At 47.1% G+C, this 18,697-nt stretch overlaps 1 protein-coding gene across 2 annotated transcripts; it reads right to left on the bottom strand.

Moving 5' to 3' along the window:
• Positions 1-518: 518 nt before the first annotated feature.
• LOC126540687 (uncharacterized) lies at positions 519-18,400 on the bottom strand. Of its 2 annotated transcripts, none has more exons than XM_050187526.3 (6): positions 17,816-18,400; positions 14,885-15,031; positions 10,584-10,695; positions 3,962-4,137; positions 2,604-2,769; positions 519-1,154 (listed from the first exon to the last, which is right to left on the bottom strand). In XM_050187526.3, the coding sequence occupies exons 1-6, from the start codon at positions 18,048-18,050 to the stop codon at positions 926-928; spliced, it is 1,065 nt and encodes a 354-aa protein (XP_050043483.1). In that variant the 5' UTR covers positions 18,051-18,400; the 3' UTR covers positions 519-925. The 2 variants fall into 2 exon arrangements, with proteins under 2 accessions (XP_050043483.1, XP_050043484.1); XM_050187527.3 differs by having other exon boundaries at positions 14,885-15,010; positions 17,816-18,399.
• Positions 18,401-18,697: the final 297 nt, after the last annotated feature.

Genomic DNA, 18,697 nt, shown 5'->3' with positions numbered 1-18,697 from the left:
GTTCGCGGCACTGAAATATTTCTATCTCGGCTATTAATGAGCAGATTTCTAAACTTTTTGCGGCAGAACGCTCCCTAGAGGACACGTAACAACTTCCAGCGTATAACCAAGGTTTGCAATGGGGCCTAGTGAAGGGCCCTTTAACCTAAAGAACACAAACGCCGAGGTGCGAATGCTACTAAGACAGAAAGGTAGGGTCGCCTACCATTCTCCCTTTTTTCGCTGTTCAGTTGGTGAGCGCAGCCAAATACATACACTAGGTTAACGGGAGCACCGAGAACTGATCGTAAACTGCTCTTGCGAGGGTACGCGTTTGTCTCGGTTGCACCTCCGAAGGCAGAATGGCCCCTCATGGCAGCGCTTGTTCGGCAGTTTTGCATGCTCCAGTTCGCCCGCTACTATAGAGCGTCCCGAACTGACTGCAGCCAAACTAGTACGTTGTCACCCTCCTTTTACATAGGATTTGCGCCCAGGCTTACAGAAAGCCTCACTCCGACACTTGCACCCCACAACGAATGTTCAGACGTTCACTCTCAAGTTTATTTTACATGTACATGAACTGCAACAGAGCGCATACGACGCGAGGGGAGCTCAGGGTGAAGGACAAGGAACGGTGGGGCGAATTTCGCGGTGATCGTCCCGATGTTGCAACTTTTTTTTCCTTAACTCTCGTCTTGTTCAACTTCGACACTCTTTTCTTCTTTTTTTGGGGTGGAGGGGTGGTGACAGTTTTCAACAGGATGCACGACTGGCCGTGCTCTTGACCTAACCGTGGGGGAGCAGTCAAGAGAGTCTGGCGAGAACCACGGGCAAACTGGCACGCACAGCAGGCGGAGGTGTGACGCGTAACCCTTTTTTTTTTTTTTTTTTCTCGGTGTGCGGGCACGCAAACGTCAACACAGAGGTGATGAGGTGGGAGGCGGCGTCAGTCGGATGCGGCGGCTTCCTTGTGGGCGAGCGCGGCACAGAGGAAGAAGTCTCGGAGCGCGCTGAAGAAGTTCCGCAGCGCCTCCCAGAGGCGCGAGTTCTTGTGCTGCTGCTCGGGTGGCACCTCGGGCATCAGCGTCATGTCGGTCTGCACCGAGACGTCCTTCAACTGCCGGGCCACCTGGGCGCAGAACTCCGCACTGGCGGCCGCCGCCACGCTTGCCGTCCTGCCGAGACACAGAGACGCGCGCGAGTAGAAAAGATGTGCGTGTGAACACGTGGCGGCGCTTCGCGCTGTTGGCAATGGTTACCTCTTGCAAGACACTCCAGCGAATTTTCTCGAACAGCGCAAGTTCCCTTCGTGGTTGTCTTAATGCGCCCGTGGATTTAGGCGCGCGCTCGTTATCCCGTGCGCTCCACATATCTGCTCGCACATTGTGTAGAGCGCAGTGTCTTACGAAGGCTGTGGTTTCCGTTAATCTAAAAATCGACAAACACTCGCGCCACTGAATCAAGGGCACTTGCATCTCTGGCATAGCTGTACACTCTGTGCAGGGCCATCGCAAGGCAGTGGCCTGCAAACGCCACATTTCATCTAAGAATCAAGGACACTTCCGCCTCTCAATTAAGGGCACTTGCGTTTCTGGCACGGCTGCGCATTCTGAGAAGTGCAGTGGGCTACAAACACTGCAGTTAATTTAAGAATTCATGAGAAGTTCCACCTTCGAAACAAGGGCGCTTGCGCCTCTGAAGGGCACTTGTGTCTTTTAATCGAGATGCAAAGAATAAGTAACAGCTATCACACCTTCAGGCAAGTGATTCCGAAGTACAAGCCTTTGCCAAGCTGCATACAATTTTCGTCGCAATTAGTTCATAATTACAGCCGTGTAAGGGACATGTGCTGTGCGAGAAAGCTGCATTTGTGGCTCTTCAACGAGTCAAAATAAGACAGAGGCACTTCTTCAGCTGTGATGTCTCAAGGTGCTGTCAAGTGCCAGTGCCTCCTAATTTGGATGTAGGTATGGGTGAGTTGACACAACCTGACGTCAGTACATACACTTCAACATGGCTTAGTGAGCCACTACGCGCACTAAAGTAGTGTGAAAGCTAGAGCTTCTGATGTATATTTAGTTTCTTCGCCACTGCGTTGGTTGGACGCTGTATCGCACACATAACATCTCCTTCGTTTTCTGTGACTGTTTTGTAGAGGAAAATCGGGGTTGGCTTCGAGCAATAGTTTCATCTCAAGGCCTCAAAATTTATATACCATTCACGCTTTGCAGAAAGATATTCTGTATCTATAGCATGAATATTTGCTTCACATCAGGCCAGTCATCACATCACGCCAACGGATGAGATGCGCTGCTTACTACTGAGTGGCAGGCCTTCAGCTGCAAGAAAACTAACAGCAGCGATACGGTGCAACACGTCGAACTTCTCGCCAGACACCTCTTAGGCACCTATTCTCGTCAGTGAGTTTCTTAAAGTAGAATTGTTTTGCAGTACTTTACACACCAAAGTGACTTATGTTATTGTTTTGCGTTAGCACTGTGTTACGTTTACATGCTGCGCGATGTTCATGTTGTTGCTGTCGTTTGCCTGTTGCCACTAATCGGAATGTCCAAACGCAAGTTGCGTCTCCATATACACGGAGACGTCGTGACGGAAGGTGATACCTGAGGTCAGACAACGTGGTGTTCTTGCTGACTGACCGCTGATGACTGCAGTCGTCCCCGCCCGCCGCTTTGTGGAGCTTGATCTCTTGCATCTGGCCGCACTCCAGCACGGCGGGCCCGGCCGGTGGTGGTAGCTGCTGAGTGTTCAGCGATGCCAGGTCTTCTGCTGCTCGGGAGGAAGTAGAGGTGGCCATGAGCGCGGCCGGCTTTCATAAAAAAATTGCGGTCACGTCGTTGCTATAGATGCGAAGCACATAGATGAATGCTCGTTGTTTCACTCCAGCAGAAGCAGTTATGCTGCTTGTGAGAAGCTATCAGGCGCGCGTGTTATGGCAGGCTATCGACGGTATACTGGGTGCTACAAGTTTGCTTTGCTCGTCTGTAAAGATAACACTGAGGACAAGCCGGCTAACGCGGAATCGGTGCAGTTTTTGCCCTGCCGCGTCCTTTTTATCATTTCCCGTGGCTTGTATCACTGGAAACGCCACCGATGTGGTATCTGAAGTATTTTATCTGGACGTCGATCAGCGATACCCGTGGCACGCGTCTCACTGCTAGCATATATCATTCCCTTTCCAGGCACTAAGCCTCGGCGTGACACAGCTAACGATTTGCGAAAATTGCGTGCGCGCGAATACTGCAGCGCTCTTTACGCATCACTACGACACCACTATGAAGTAGCACCCCGTTTCAATACACGCTTGCACTCGCACTGCCTCTGCTGCTCAGTTATAAGCTCAAACCTCCGTCATTCGCGCTGCATGAATTCCTGCCTCATAAAACAGACATGGACAGCTCCAGGTGGTTTAACCACGAGTCAAAGCTCAAGCACCACATTAAGTTCTTCAAGGCTTACACCTGATGTCCCTAACCTGATCATGTTTTATTTTTCTTCTGTACCTGGTCGATTCAATTTTGGTACGTTCATGATCGTATTACAAGCAATCGGCATGTGATTGATTGATTGATTGATTGATTGATTGATTGATTGATTGATTGATTGATTGATTGATTGATTGATTGATTGATTGATTGATTGATTGATTGATTGATTGATTGATTGATTGATTGATTCCTCAAAACCTAAAAGGTGAGCTGGCCAATACTAAAGCAGCAGTGCAAGAAGGCCAAAGCACGAAAGAAGGTAAAACACGCCACGAGCGCTCTGAATGTGCCCTTAGCATGTCGAACCAACTAGATCATCAACTCGCGCGTAAGTTCACAAGTTAATTAGCAATTCTTTGACTCCGCCATCCAGTGAGTGAGCAAGCGAGCTACCGCGACAAACCGTTAAGATTGAGCGCCAGATGGTGACGAGTGCGTTCTCCTGCGCGCTTTCCCGCGCGCTGTCCACTCACCAGAAACGCTGAGGTTGGCCGTGGACATTGACGACGACGGGACGGGGCTCTCAGCCTCGATGACCGCGAACGACTCTTCCACCTCTTGCCGAAGTACGGCCACGTTGACGCGCGGGGTTGTCTCGCTGTGCTGCTGCATGTGCATGCTCAGGCTGCCCGTGTCCTCCTGCAGGCTCCTGCAGCGAAGCCAGCAGGTCGCGCACAAGAGGAGACCACGCGGTCACATCACTCTGCTGCAAGAGTGCACTCACGCAACTGAGGCCGGCCCTTCGACTGCTGCCGCCAACGCACAAAATGTCGACCTATAACTGTCGTCACCGGGCGTTTCCAAGAGAGACAGGAATCTTCTATATAATTTCGATCTCCATACAAGAACACGTGGCTAACAAACGACGCAAATGCCAAAGCACTATAATTAAACACATTCGCGTTCATATTTGTCAAGAACCCAGAGGCACCGCGTCGTCTTCTTCGCGGCGACCGGTCTGTTCAGCATCTGTTGATTATGTCGTAGTAATAACAATGTCACTGGAGGTCAACTGGTGTTCGTGACACATTTAAAAGAATTTCGCTGCAAGAACCTCCTTTCTTTTTTGTGTTGCTATTGGTGTGAAATTATTATTTGTCATGTTCGGACTATCCTCCCGTCGACTGGGACCGGGCTTTGTGAGGCGGTCTTCGTTTTTAGCCAGAGAAAGATCACCGCGATTGTGTGTTTGTGTGTTTATATAACCTCCAAAAGTATGTGTCGCCACGCGAACACTCTTGAATACGCGATAACGGGCGATTCGAGCGTGAATAACGAAAGCAAGTGGAAACTGCCTAAACAGCTTATAGAACTATTGACAAATACAAGCGAGTTCAAATATGCATACCATGCCTCGGTCGATGGCGGCCTATGTTATCACACTTGGCTTATAAGGACCCATATGTCCAACACTGATTTCGGCGAAAAGATTACAGCTTTGAGAACTCCAATCCAAGGCTATGTGGTGAGATAACGCCGTCCGTGAACAGTTCGCAAAGCCAGGCGGGAAGATATTCCGTCCATGAAGCAATCACCGATGAGTGTTCCTCATGTTTCTGTGATCGGCGCTTCTTTCGGGCAGAGAGCGGAATGATATATATTAGCCAATTCAAGGTTAGAAGAACACTTGTCTTTAGTTATAAAGCCAGCCGCGTAATTTCCCTAAAAGAACACTAAAGAGAATTTTTTTTTCTGTATCGCTAAATTACCCTTCTACAATAGTGGGAGATTCTAGCGTAGTGGGGGATTCCTGATTAATTTTTACCAGCTGGGGTAACGTGCGCCCAATGCACGGTATACACGGATGTATTTCTATTTCACCCCCATCGGGGTCCGGCCGCAGCGGCCGGGATTCGATCCCGTGACCTCGTACTTAGCAGTGCAACCTCAAAGCCATTAAGCTGCCGGGGAGTCACCGCTTACTTCATGACTGTCATTCAATTCCGCTGTCTGCTCCAGGCCCAATGATAACGTTGCATGGCGCGATGAGATTTCAGTAGAGAGGAGATATAAGATACCTCAAGTCACATGGACGTACGTTAGCGAGCGTCCAATTCAAATTAATAGGGAGCCAACGAAGGCTATCTGTGGCTTTGGCATTCAGATTTAACCTCCTCAATTAATAATATAAAATGCGTAGAGGTCGAGAACACTATGTGTCGCAAATGACCAGTGACATATTTTTTTATTGCTCTTGCGTGGATAGAAGATGTATAAAGCTTAAATTAACAACAATCCCGCTGAATATAGTGTGACTTAAGGGCCGAAAGCAAAAAAAAAAAAAAACGATGCTGACACGAGGCGCCAGTTTTGTCGGGCTCAAGTGTTTCTCAAATTGCGGGTGATGACCCCCAAATGCGTAACGAGCCTCTTTGTGGGGGTCATATCATGAATGGCGTGAATGCCTTTTACCAACCGTTCACGTCAGACTTTTGCCTCTTCGCACTCCGTTTATAAGTGCGAGACGACCAAAGTTTATTCTGGGAAGTACCCAAAGAAACGCTATCGCATATAAAGTCCGGGCCCCAAGGGCTGAAGCAAGGCGATGACCATAGAGGAAAGCAACCCGGCTGCGGGAGTAACCGCTATTTTTTTTCTATCTGCATTTTAGGCTTCTATTTCTCCCTCCGGTACCTGGAAGGCGCATCTCACAGCGTGAAGCGCCCTTGCAGTTCTCGATTGCAACAGACATTCGCTACGGAGCACCCGCAGCTGCCGTGCTCTCGAGCTTGAGTTTAAGAAGCCCAGGCAGGGGCGGCGCGCGCAGTCCACTTGCCTAACGAAGCGGAGTAACGATTGCTACAGAAAATCACCCCGGAACGTCGGCACCATCAGATTATAACATCTTGGTAGCGCACCAGACGGAAGAAACGAAGAAATCGACGCGGCCGCGCAGGGATCACGCTAGTGTCACGTGTTTTGTTACCGTTTCCGCGAGGTCTGCCTTAAAATTTTACGACTATGCTTCAATATTTTCACGTGATGCTCCTAGGCTTTAAATCTCCTTTCCACCAAGGCGACAAGTCGCCGCCTTAGTCGAAAGAACCCCGATTGTGCACTAAGCTGTCTGAATGTCTTCTCCCTGAACATCCGGGCACCCCTAATACAACGAGTTTTCTCAGCTTTGGCTTGTCGTATATCGTGGACAATGGCGTGCAGTTACCACAGTGTGGCATCTGCAAGAAGACACTTGCTAACGAAAGCGTGAAGCCCTTCAAGCTGAAGGAGTACCTCACGAAGCCTCATCTGGAACCGGCCAGCAAAGATTTCGCCTACTTCAGTATCAACGAACACGAGCCCAAGCGGTCGAGATTGAATCATGGGACAGCAGTTCTCCTTTAGCATAGCAATATCGTCGAGGCCTCGTGCAAGATCTCCCTTCTGCTCGTCTTGTCGATCATGAGTGTGTCAACAAGATGGGTCAGATCGGACAGCACAGTTAAGCAGTGCGTCAGTGACATGTCTTAGGATATCAGACTTAACGTGACGGAGAAAATACAACTATCTCACAGATCTTTGCCATCAAATTTGATGAGACAACAGACGTCGCACAGCTTCCCCCACTTTTGGTTTATGCTCAGTTTGTCTAAGAAAATCAGCTGAAGGAGAAGTTTTTCTTCTGAAAGCAACTGAAATTAGCTACAAAGACATTAACATGAAAATATCATTAACATACTGCCCAACTTCTTCAAGAGGAAAAGCTCTCGTGGGAAAGTTGGTTGGTGTTTTCCCGGATGCAGCTCCCAGCATGCATGCTGGGCTCCAAGTCTGCATTTGTGACTCTGGTCAAGAAGAACCCGGCTGTAAATACAACACACCGCCTGATCAACCGTGAGGCTTTTGCGCCCAAGACGCTTCCAGCTGCTCGCGAAATCACCTTAGAAACTGCGCTCCGCATCGACAACCGCATCGAAGAAGGGACCGTCATTATACCTGGCTGTTTCTTCAGTTGTGCCAGGAGATTAATTACCTGCCGTGGTGACGTGGTGGCTTTGGCGTTGCGCTTCTAAGCCCGAGGGCGCGGGATCAAATCCTGGCCACGGCGGCCGCATTTCGATGGGGGTGAAATGCAGAAATATCCGTGTACCGTGCATTGGGTGCACGTTAAAGAATCCGAGATGGTCAAAATTATTCCGTTGTCCCTCACTACTGCATGCCTTATAACCATATCGTAATTTTGGCACGCGATATCCAAAAAGATTTTTTTTGGTACATGAATTGTGCCCACCCGGATCTCTTCTTCTACACATCTGATCGCTGGTTGTTAAAGGTCAATGTTCTTGCGCGTGTATTTTGAGCTATTTGATTAATTGCAGTTATTTATGCCAACTCAAGCGGACAAGACAGAGTTGTTAAATGACATTCATGATCAGTTTAAGAATTATCTTGTCTATTTAGTAGACGTGCCCGAAGCTTTGAATGAATTGAACCGCTAAGTACAAGGCCCACAGACCCACATTATAAGGCACACAGATGCCATCAACGCTTTCCTGGACAAGCTAGCTCTTCGGGAGAGAAAAGTTTAAAGGGAAAATGTTGCTCGATTCCAGCGTCTGAATGAAGTCTTCGGTGAGAAACCACTTGCAATGGAGCTGCAACAAAATATCAAGAAATATCTGTCAAGCTTACTAGAAGAGTTCAAGCTATTTTCATGATATTGACGCACATGAGAATGTACAACTGAAACTTTCCCGCATTCCTTTCTGATGCACTGTAGACGATCTTCCTGATCACATACAAGAGTAATTCTTGGAACTTAACAACACCGCAGCCAAAGATGGGTTCCAGGAGTTCTCATTCCTTTCTCATCAATTTAACACTGTGAACGTGATTTCTCGACTCTCCTAGTAGTCAAATCAAAGGCAAGAAACAGGTTGTAACCTAAAGCACATATGCGATGTGCCTTTAGCCACACAGACCTACATATGATTCGTTGTATCAAAAAAGCCAATACATCTTTCTCAAGAAAATGCATTATTAATTCAATTATTGGCAAAAATACAACAACCAGCATTTCTGGTAGCTGTCTCTCCTGTGATTAATGTCTTTTAAATAAATTAAAATGCAAATGTATCCGCGTCATCGAAAAAAAAGTAAATTTTCGGAAGGCTTATAAAGATGAGGTCATGGTCATGGTAGGTTTGGTACTAATACAAGCGGCCACGTACTGGAAGAGCTTGAGAAATACTGATTGAGACTTTACTGGTTTCTTTAATAAAAACAAATGTGGGGGCCCTATGAAATACGAAATGCATTATGACCCAGTAACTTTTGAAATTTAATGCATAAAAAGGGTGTTTTGTCGAAGAAGTAAGTGGCACAGTAATGCTTTTTGAAGTTTGACTGCGCTTATCTCAAAACTGGTGCCGGTTTCAAAATTCGTTCCAAGTGCATGTGCCTTGTGAAATCACTGGCTTCAATCCGTGCATTGTCGTATGGGCACTAATATAGTAATTAGTGTAAATGTGAATTTGCGACATTTCCTTAATTAAACAATTATGTAATAAGCACATTTGTGCTAAATATCACAAAGGATTTTTAAAAATTACGTTAACTTGAATATAAAAAAACGGCCGTGGCTTAGCTTGGTTAAGCCTAGTGATTGCGAAGCAATAGTGTGTTATTCTCGGATCAGCTGGTAGTAATTGAGTAAATATACTCAGTAATGCCTGAGAGGAGCGGGAGTTAGGCCGCCGTTGGTGGCTACCGCCTCGCCTCGCGACGGCGTGAGATGGGGCCCCGTTTTTACGCAGCTGGTGTGACGTCACACCGACCGTAGCGCCCCTGGTGAGAGGAGCGGGAGTTAGGCCGCCGTTGGTGGTTACCGCCTCGCCTCGCGACGGCGTGAGATGGGGCCCCGTTTTTACACAGCTGGTGTGACGTCACTCTAGGTCACGTGGTGTGACGTCACGCAGCCAGGTCACGCTATAAGGTCAATGGTGCCTACCACCGCCTCGCCACGGAACGGGCTGAAGTGCGACCTAAAGTAGTATTGCTTCGCAATAAAACACCCGGTAGAACCGAGTAGACATGAAAAATGTTACGGAAACTTCGAAGCGGCGTGCCCCACCTGCACATATTTTCCCCCGACTCACCGAACCACTTGTCACGTGCAGGGTAGCTGTTTTGTTCTTGCAGAAGCGTAATCTACTAGTACAGCTCAACTGAACATTCTTGAGTATAGTGTACCCTCAACGAGCACCCGAAGCTCAGTGCGAACGTTTTCGCGTTCCGCTCCCGTCGTAATGCAAGTTCCACCTCGGACCTCGGACAACCCAGGACCTCGTGCTCAGCAGTTACGGAGCGATCATCGGCGAGTGAAACGCTCTCGAGACTGCGCACTCGAACCATAGACAAGTGCTGGCACCATAGTCATAAAGCAAACTGGTGCAATCATATTTTTGAAGTTGTAGAAACTGTATACTGACAACCGTCGCACATAAAAGGATGGCATTTAAGGAATATGAAGGTTGGGAAACAGTTTGAGCACTGAAGTTTTGATCCGAAAATGCCCGCCTCGACGTCATTGACATTTTCGTGACGTCGTGACAGAGAGCTAAATTTATTGACGTCGTTTAAAAAAAATTCAATTATGGGGTTTTACGTGCCAAAACCACTTTCTGATTATGAGGCACGCCGTAGTGGAGGAGTCAGGAAATTTTGACCGCCTCGGGTTCTTTAACGTGCACCTAAATCTAAATACACGGGTGTTCTCGCATTTCGCCCCCATCGAAATGCGGCCGCCGTGGTAGGGATACGATCCCGCGACCTCGGGCTCAGCAGCCCAACACCATAGCCACTGAGCAACCACGGCGGGTCGTCGTTCAACAATAAGGCTATGTATAACTGCGGCCCGTCAAGATAAAATGAACAAAAGTACTGCGACCGTTTCTTCTGGCTTTGCTCATCGGTCGCAACAGCAGAAATAAGAGCCAAATTTTCGTGACGTCATGACACATCCGTCTACGGGGTACCGAAACCTCTTAGTGAGAGAAAATGTCAGAGCAAAATATTTGGAGCCTTCCGAAGCTCGTCAGTGTTTTGTGCTATGGTTTAGAGTGTTTGTACGTTCATTTAACGAAATAAACTGCTCACTTGGAGTCCGAATAGGCTCTCGTTCTGACACCGGCCACCATGCTGATGCCATGCGGGTGTCTTGTAGGAACTGGTGACACGTCGTGGTACCTCATAACGTCCTTGGAGGTTTCTGCCAAAAAAAGAAAAAGCAAGCAAGTACGAGAATGCAATCATGGTAGCCACTCTTGTAGCTTGTATACGTGTAAACGCTTTTATAGGACGCGTTGCAGTGGATAAACAGGGACACTTTTGGAGTGCTCAAAAAGTGCTTTCGCCTATCACCCAACAGGTTCAAAGTCACCAGCGATTCCGGCTGGAGCTTCTTTTTCTCTAGGAACCTGATAATGTTATTCTGGTTTATTGGTTACAAACGAAGAAAGATTACACGTTCCATGCACCATCTACCCTTCCCGTGTAAAAAAAAAGAAAAAAGTAGATGGACACTTCGCGTTGATATGTTGCCTGCTGCGATTTCAAAATATGGCTGACTGCGCTACAGCCCGCTAAACCAACGCAGGGCAAAAATAGGTTAACTATATGTTGGAATTGACATACAAACAAGACACGAAAGTGAGACATGGACATATGAAGAAAATATCAGAGAAACGTAGACAAACCCTCTTTTAGAAACTCAGGTTCTTAGATAGAATGTCGGCGCACTTCTCGCAAATAAATGCGTAGTGTAGTTTTACCGTATGAGCTCAGGAATTACTGGCAGAGCGTTTAACGTCTATTTAGCTTTTGTATACCAAATTTCGTCCGCAATCTGTCAGCTTGATAATAGGTATGGTGTTAGGCTGCTGAGCACGAGGTCGCGGGATCGAATCCCGGCCAAGGCGGCCGCATTTCGATGGGGGCGAAATGCGAAAACACCCGTGTACTTAGATTTAGGTGCACGTTAAAGAACCCCAGGTGGTCAAAATTTTCGGGATCAAGTGCGTACTTGAACTCCGCTATCAAGTGCGTACTTTGCACGGTCGCGTACGCCGTATCGTGAAAGGGATCTGCAGACGGCTCATACATTTGTGCGCGCTGCGTTCTAGCCGCTCTTGCGTTGAAGCGGTAGTCACTTCGCTTGAAACGAAGGTCCCTTCGCTCGCTGCTGCTGCCGCGCTTGCTCACGACAGCGCTTTAATAAAGAGTGTCCGCGCTCATCGAGTGTGATGTGTCACGTTTGCTTGTGCGCGCTGACACCATGCTTGTTAATTCAGTTAGCAAGCGAATGTTTCCAAGTTTACACGGCCAATAAAACTACTATCCTTACTTCGTATAGCTGTCTACTCATTTGCTATCGCAATCGATGCTTCGCCTTTCGAGCGAAAATGCGACTTCTTTCTGTTCGCCCATTGCGGATAGTCATTGTACTGACGTTTGCTCACGCAGTGCACATGCTTCCCTGTAAGCTAAGCCTGGCCTTTAGTTCCTCTTTATGCTTATTCGTGCAGTGTATATTTGGATGGTGCGGTCAGCAGGCCTTCCTCTTTTCTGTCAACCGATCTCTTCTCTCTCTTCGCCCTTTCTATAGTCTCCAACTATTCTAATGCTTCAGAAACATTTTCCTATGAGGCAGGAGTGGCCGTCCCAGGAAAGTATCGCTCTGTCTACCGTGTATGATTGGTTGATTATGCCTAACGTCTCATAGACATGTATAGAGGCTATAAGAGACGAATGCTTCACATTTCAACACAGCTTGCTTCGGAGTGTCTTGACAGGTAAATAACTGTGTATGGCCACTTGTTGTTTGTGCCACGAAATGAGCAGTCAGAGGCCGATGGAGGATGCGCGGCGATATGGCAGGTTTTCGCTTTGAAGCCATGTGACTGATGCAGCTCCTTTCGTTTAGCATAGATACATGGATCTATTATTAATTCATGCATGGATCTATTATTATTTCCAATAAATGTATTACAACCTTAGTATCTAACCTTAATAGCGACTTACACAGCCTGATGGAGTGGTGCCAAACTAACCAGCTACAGATAAACCCGTCTAAAACAAAATTTGTTGTATTCACTTCCCACCAACGAACACTTCACTCCATTCCTCCTATCTTATTGGGCGGAAGTCCTATCCCTGCAAGTTTTTCATGCAATTATCTTGGCATAGAAGTAGACAAACATCTTAAATTTACTGAACACATAACCAAACTAAAACAGAAGATTACCTACGGGATTAGGGTCCTTCTAAAAGCACGAAACATATTTGACCATCAAATATTACTATCATTATACTTTTCATTTATTCATTCGCACATTAATTACTGCGTTACTTGCCGGGGAAACACTTACGTAACCCATTTAAACTCATTGCAAATTCTACAGAATCAGGCTATTAGGATAATTACATTTAGCCCATATAATAACAACGCCTCATATCTTTTACGAACTAATCACATTCTTACAGTCACACAACTCGTTAAATATAATCTAGGTACCTTTTTGTTCCGTCAAATCAATTACACACGATGCGATAGCTTGTTACCACAGTCTTCTCTATTAAATACTAATATTACCAGGTTTGCAATAAATAGGAACTTCATTTTACCTAAAATCCATACTAATTATGGCAAACAGAGCGTCCATTTTTCATCTATCGCATTCTGGAACACACTACCAATTTACATAAAAACACTTAAAATTCACGAATTCAAGAAACAACTAAAAGATTACATTCTGTCGAATACTGACGCCTAGTCCATACTCATAACCATTCTTTCAGGGTCCCTTCATTTCATTTTCATTGCCATACCGTTAGGTTTCTGTTTTTGCCTCACATATACATTCGAGTTAACAAATTCTACTGTGTTCGTCACGTCATCTACGCAGTTACTTCATCAGTTGTCAACGAGATTGTGTTACAGTGCTTTTTTTTTCATGACATTTATGCATATGTAATTCTTCAGTCACGGTATTCATACTAAAACCTGTAATTTTTTAACAATTTGTTGAAAACTGCTGTACTTTTGTTTTATTACGTTTACTTTGTAAAGGAGGTCCCATTGCAGTCTTTGACTCCGGGACCTCCTCCTGAATATTAACAACTTGTAATCATTCTAATGATCTCAATAAAAACCGATTCTGATTCTGATTCTGATTCTGAACGCGTGAACTCAGAATATTAGCTGGACATTGACGTTCTCTTTTTAGATATATTGCCTTTAAGGTAATCGCAACCCTACTTGACAAAACATCCCAGACCATTCTCATACCTGAATTAAAGAGAAAAACATTTTAAGTGCGCACTAGAAGTTGCACCATTTCATTGTTCAGTTTCTTTATCTATTTTCTTAAATTTGACAGCCGGTGATTTACCCTCATGTGTGGTTTGAGGATGTGGAGTTGTGTTGGATTGTGCAATATTATCACCATGTCTATAGGAACTTTTAATGCGTTGTGTTGAGCTTAAGAGATGCGACTGTTCTGATTATATCTGATTTACAATTTGTGCAAGAAAGTCGTGTTACATCTTGACATTCTGCTACTTCTGTTGCAATGGCCTTTGGCAGGCAATTTGATTGCCTTTAGTCATGCCACCCAAGACTTCATATTGTTAAGTCTCGAAGTACAAATAAACAAAAAGTGGAGGAAACGGCGTAATGCAACACACTCAGAACCAATTTGTCTTGAATGAGTTAGCTCCACGAGAGGGCCTGACTGCACCAAAAAGAGTACCACAACGAAGGGAAAATGCTCCGGGAGCAGCTTCAATGCCGAGTTGCTGTTTTCTGGGGCTCGTGAAACACGGTTTGTCTGCACAGTTCGGTGACCACCGCAACTCGCAACCCTCGCTATTCCGTGCGGTAAGTTAGCTCTGCCTCCGGTGCGAACAAAATTTCGATGATTATCATGAATTTGGCAATGTGGTTCACTTTAAATGTTGATAAAACAAAATTTGACATCTTGCGAAAAAACAAGACATTTTCTCTATTTTAGAACGCGTGACGTCTGTTTCTGTGCTCCTACGCGAATAAGAAACTATACTATTGAGACCTGTCTAAATGTACGCCATGAAGAATGGTACAAGCTGCGAACTCATGGCAAGTGAAACCGCCAGTTCAGTGCCAAATTGCGAGAGGCGATTAAAGAATATCAAGTGACGTGAACAATGTTGTAATACGCAACCGCAAGCGCTTCTAAACTGATGCAGCAAAATTAACGAGCGATAAAAAAATGCAACCGCACTAAGATTAACTCACACTGGAAGAACAATGGACACTAACTCTAAGCTTTCGTGAACGTTACACACTAATGTATTGCCTCTCATTTCCTGCTTCAGTTTCAAGGTGTAAGAACAACAAGTACAGGTAGCGTCCAGCTTACCTGAACTGGTCTTCATCCCATCTCCCAGTCTGCCTGCGAGATCGTGGTGATTCTGCTCGCCCAGTGTCGGTGCGGATCGTTTCGTGTAGGCGTTGGTACTCCTTGTTGTCTTCCGGAGCTGGTCGGCTGTACAGTAACAAGCAGGGCCTGTAGCGCAGCAAAGCAGACGCGGCTTGTCTCGCTGCTCCTACGTTCTCACCTAATCCTCTAGCGCTAGAGCTAGAACTCGTAAGTGTGCGTCGCGAAACTTCCGCTCAAGTCTTTCCTGACACCTCATTGAGTTGTTGAAGTAAAGTGTCTCATAAGTGTCCCGAAAGTAAAGTGTCCCATAATCTTAATTTTGTTTACCTTTCCCTTCCACCCGCGGTGGCGCAACCGGCGCGAGCGGTATCAGAAGATGTCTAATCGGAATGCTTCATATAAACTGGGCCCACAACCTTGTCAAACGATTCCAATTGGAACAGCAATGCTCCAGAGGGTTGACGCCAATTTGAATTGTGCGACCAGTGGAACTACCAATCATTTAAATAGTAAAGGTGTCGTTCTAATTGGTCCCCAATTATAATGTGTACAACCAATTGGAACAACAAGCGAATTCCAATTATAAGACCAAACGGAAAATTGTCATGACGATTCGAAACTGTCAAGTCTAATTGGGCTCTCCCGTTGAAGTGCAACACTCCAACTGGCTTCCAGTTCATTCCATTTGGATGTAATTGCCAACTAGTGTGACCAGTTGGACGCATTGACTTTTTTTTTTTACTGGTAGAGCTGAGGTACCTCATGGCACGCGCAAACAAGCACTCCAACTCTAGGTAGAGCGATCGCGAAGACACCCACACAGACCAACGTGTGTGCATCACGACAGTACGCAGCACGGCAGAGGAGACACTTTTCTCTGAGGCGGCATGTCACCCGAAGCCGTATCATTCCGCAGCGACATGCTGGCAGCGCCCACTGTTTCTTTTTTTTTTTTCTTATTTGGCCCGGAAGTCTGTTTCACGAGCCATCAGGGCACTACCGAGCATTTTTACCATAGAGTGTCCCACAATTGCTAGAGGGAACTTTGCCGTTGCGATCATTCAGCCACCATCGGAATTAGTACATGGATTTTTTCTGGTATTCGTGCTTGGTTCTTCTGACGTTCTTGTGGTTTATTTTATTACGCTTTATCTGGGCCTAAATTGGCCTAAATTTCAAAGCACTTTATATTTTTTTTTGTAATGCAGAGAGTAATAAGACTCTGCAAGCACGCATAATCGCTGCTAGCTAATTGCAGTGGTTCCGCTTACCATGCGTCCGTGGCGTAAGGGTTTCAATATCGGGCTTCTGTGCTTTTGAGGTCCTGTGTTCGAATACTGCCGTCGGAAAATTTTTTTATTTAATTTATTACGCAGTATTTTCTTAAGAAGGACAACTCTGCAATGTCACGAAGCCATTCAAAAGCCAGAAGGATGAAGTTTAGACAAATCCAAGCATTACCCATCGTTCTCATGCTGGCTGAGCTGCCCTGCTTGTAGCTCCCGTAGATAGTAGTGCCACAGTTCCCTCTGTAGTAATTGTATGAAACTCTATGGTTTGTACAGTGCTGGGTGTCGCCGGAGGCAAATGCTGATTTCTTCAGTAACTTCGGCAATACTATATTTTTTTAAAGAGCTCAGTGCCCCTCGAGACTAAGCGAGATAACGAGAGGCGACGGATGACGTAACAACGCCACTCGCTGATCCCGAACCCACGTCTCTGAACTAGCGATACTCCCGCGCGAATATATAGGAAGAGTGTGAATATACGAAACATCACAATATGCGTTGGATGCTTCATTTATCGTATCGACTAACGCTTTTATACGTCAGATGAGTGTTAAAAAGAATCACGTAAAACGCGAAGCACTCACGGCGAGGTTCGTCAGTGAGAAAAGAATACGGATGCTATAAAAGTCTTTGGCAACCACACAAAATCATGTCGAGTACTTAACTTTGAACGAAGTGGCACGAAAGGCTCGAATGCTTTCGTTAGTAAAGGGGTCAGAAGCGCACCATATATATATATATATATATAGCCACAAACTACCATGGTGAAACGGCTAAGCACATCAGGACAAAACGCAGTTCGTCTCGTCCATATGTGCCTAGCCATTTACCAAAGCGTTTCTATTTGCGTTTATCTATATTTTAGCAGCTAATTCAATAAAGGCCTATACTCGCGGACAACTTTCTTTGACAATGAATTGGGAAAGCTACAGAGGCAAAGCGCGCACAAGTGACAGCGCTTCTGAAAAGTGTCCCGTGTTTTCATCCACGTTAGTTTAAGCTGGGGAAGAGAAAACATAACCACCTTATAAGCAACAGTTGAGTAACATAAAACACACCACTGAACGCAAAAGTTTACTTATTTTGCGGCTTTTCCCTTCCGCGTCTGGGCAAACGCGAAACCGTTGCATGTGGAAGCTGCGTCGATTCAGCGTCTGTTCCGAGCTACGGAAGCACTATCAAACGCTGGCGGACTACTTGGCGCCGTAACACATGTGCAGCAGCCACGCGCCCGTACTTTTCCCTTCATTGCCACAGAAAGTTGCCCGCGAGTATATAGGAGCCATCCCGCCACGGCTGTTCCCACCGAAGATATAAGACAACACAAGACGCTGGCGCGTTTCTTTTTAGAACTCGCGATAACGACCTCGTAGCTTTTATCATAAAATGCTCCGTGCGATCCTCCACTAAAGCGATTACCACTCGGAACTCACAGCAATCACGATAATGGCGTGGTTATCAAGCGGCGCGAAGCGAACGCGCGCGCCAACGCCGAAAATGTGCCGGAAATGCGTTGTACTTGTGCCTATCGCGTCATGTGTACAGGACGCGGGCCGCGGGCGTGCGCTCACGTCGCGTGGATCCCGCCGCGAACGGTCAGACGCCAAGAGGGCGCACTCACCGCGGTTGATCTGCCGGAGTTTCTCGTTGGCGATCTCGACATCCTTGTGGCGCGAGCAGTTCTTGTCGCTGCTCTTGAAGGACTTGACCACCGCCCGGCCGAAGCGGCCGATGGCGCTCTTCTTGCGGCGCTTCTTGTCCGAGCGGTCGTCGCGCTGCTGCGACGCCGATGCGGCGGAGGAGGTGGCGGCTCCGGCGTCTGCGCTGTTGCTGCCGTCCGTGTAGAGGATGGGCATGACGGCGGAGGCGGCAGTTCGTCGTTTTTCGGGGCGCACTGGTCGCGAACGGCAGGTCTCGTGCCGTCGCGCGCGCACGAACGCGCGCCCGTGCTCTCACGGCGCCGCCACCTCCGAGTGCACGGACGCCTCTTCATCGCCCTCTTCTTCGGCCGGCATGCTCTGGATGGGCTGCTCCGGCACCGTACAGAGTACAGCGCGGTACGGACCGAATCACTCTACAACCAACGGCAGGGTCCATTGCCGACGTCTCTCCGCGCGTGGGTGTTTCTATAGCGCTGACGGATTGTTGGGTATAAACAAAGATGCGAGCAAACATCATCGCCAGAACACGGCTCGGAACTTTGGCGGGCCATCCTGTAGCCACTCCGGGACCCGGTGGTGCACAGCCGGTGCGTGGGAGACCGACTGCGTGGCGCCTCTGAGGAAGACGGGGTGCTCGATCGGATCGACGCTGCACTTGCTGCTTTCGAGCCCGCTCAAGAATGCTGCGACAGCTGCGTCGTGCCTCCCTTAACCACCAACCTTTCTCTACCGCAGCGCATATGGACGCATATGAGTAGAAAAATGCGAGTTACCGACAAAGGGACCGGGCGCTGCGCCGCCGTCACCATGGACTTATAAGTGCAGGATCAACACGGTGGATA

Source organism: Dermacentor andersoni, chromosome 2 (genome assembly GCF_023375885.2).
Source record: "Dermacentor andersoni chromosome 2, qqDerAnde1_hic_scaffold, whole genome shotgun sequence".
Taxonomy (NCBI): domain Eukaryota; kingdom Metazoa; phylum Arthropoda; class Arachnida; order Ixodida; family Ixodidae; genus Dermacentor; species Dermacentor andersoni.
The sequence above is the reverse complement of the archived record's forward strand: the minus strand, read 5'-3'. Positions and strand labels throughout refer to the sequence as shown.

Excerpts from the sequence above, each read along its gene's own strand:
- LOC126540687 (XM_050187526.3), bottom strand. The coding sequence starts at position 18,050 with ATGCCCATCCTCTACACGGACGGCAGCAACAGCGCAGACGCCGGAGCC. Across the intron at positions 10,696-14,884 it reads TGGGATGAAGACCAGTTCAG|AAACCTCCAAGGACGTTATG; the intron begins GTAAGCTGGACG and ends TTTTTTTGGCAG. Across the intron at positions 2,770-3,961 it reads GGCCAACCTCAGCGTTTCTG|CAGAAGACCTGGCATCGCTG; the intron begins GTGAGTGGACAG and ends CCTCCCGAGCAG.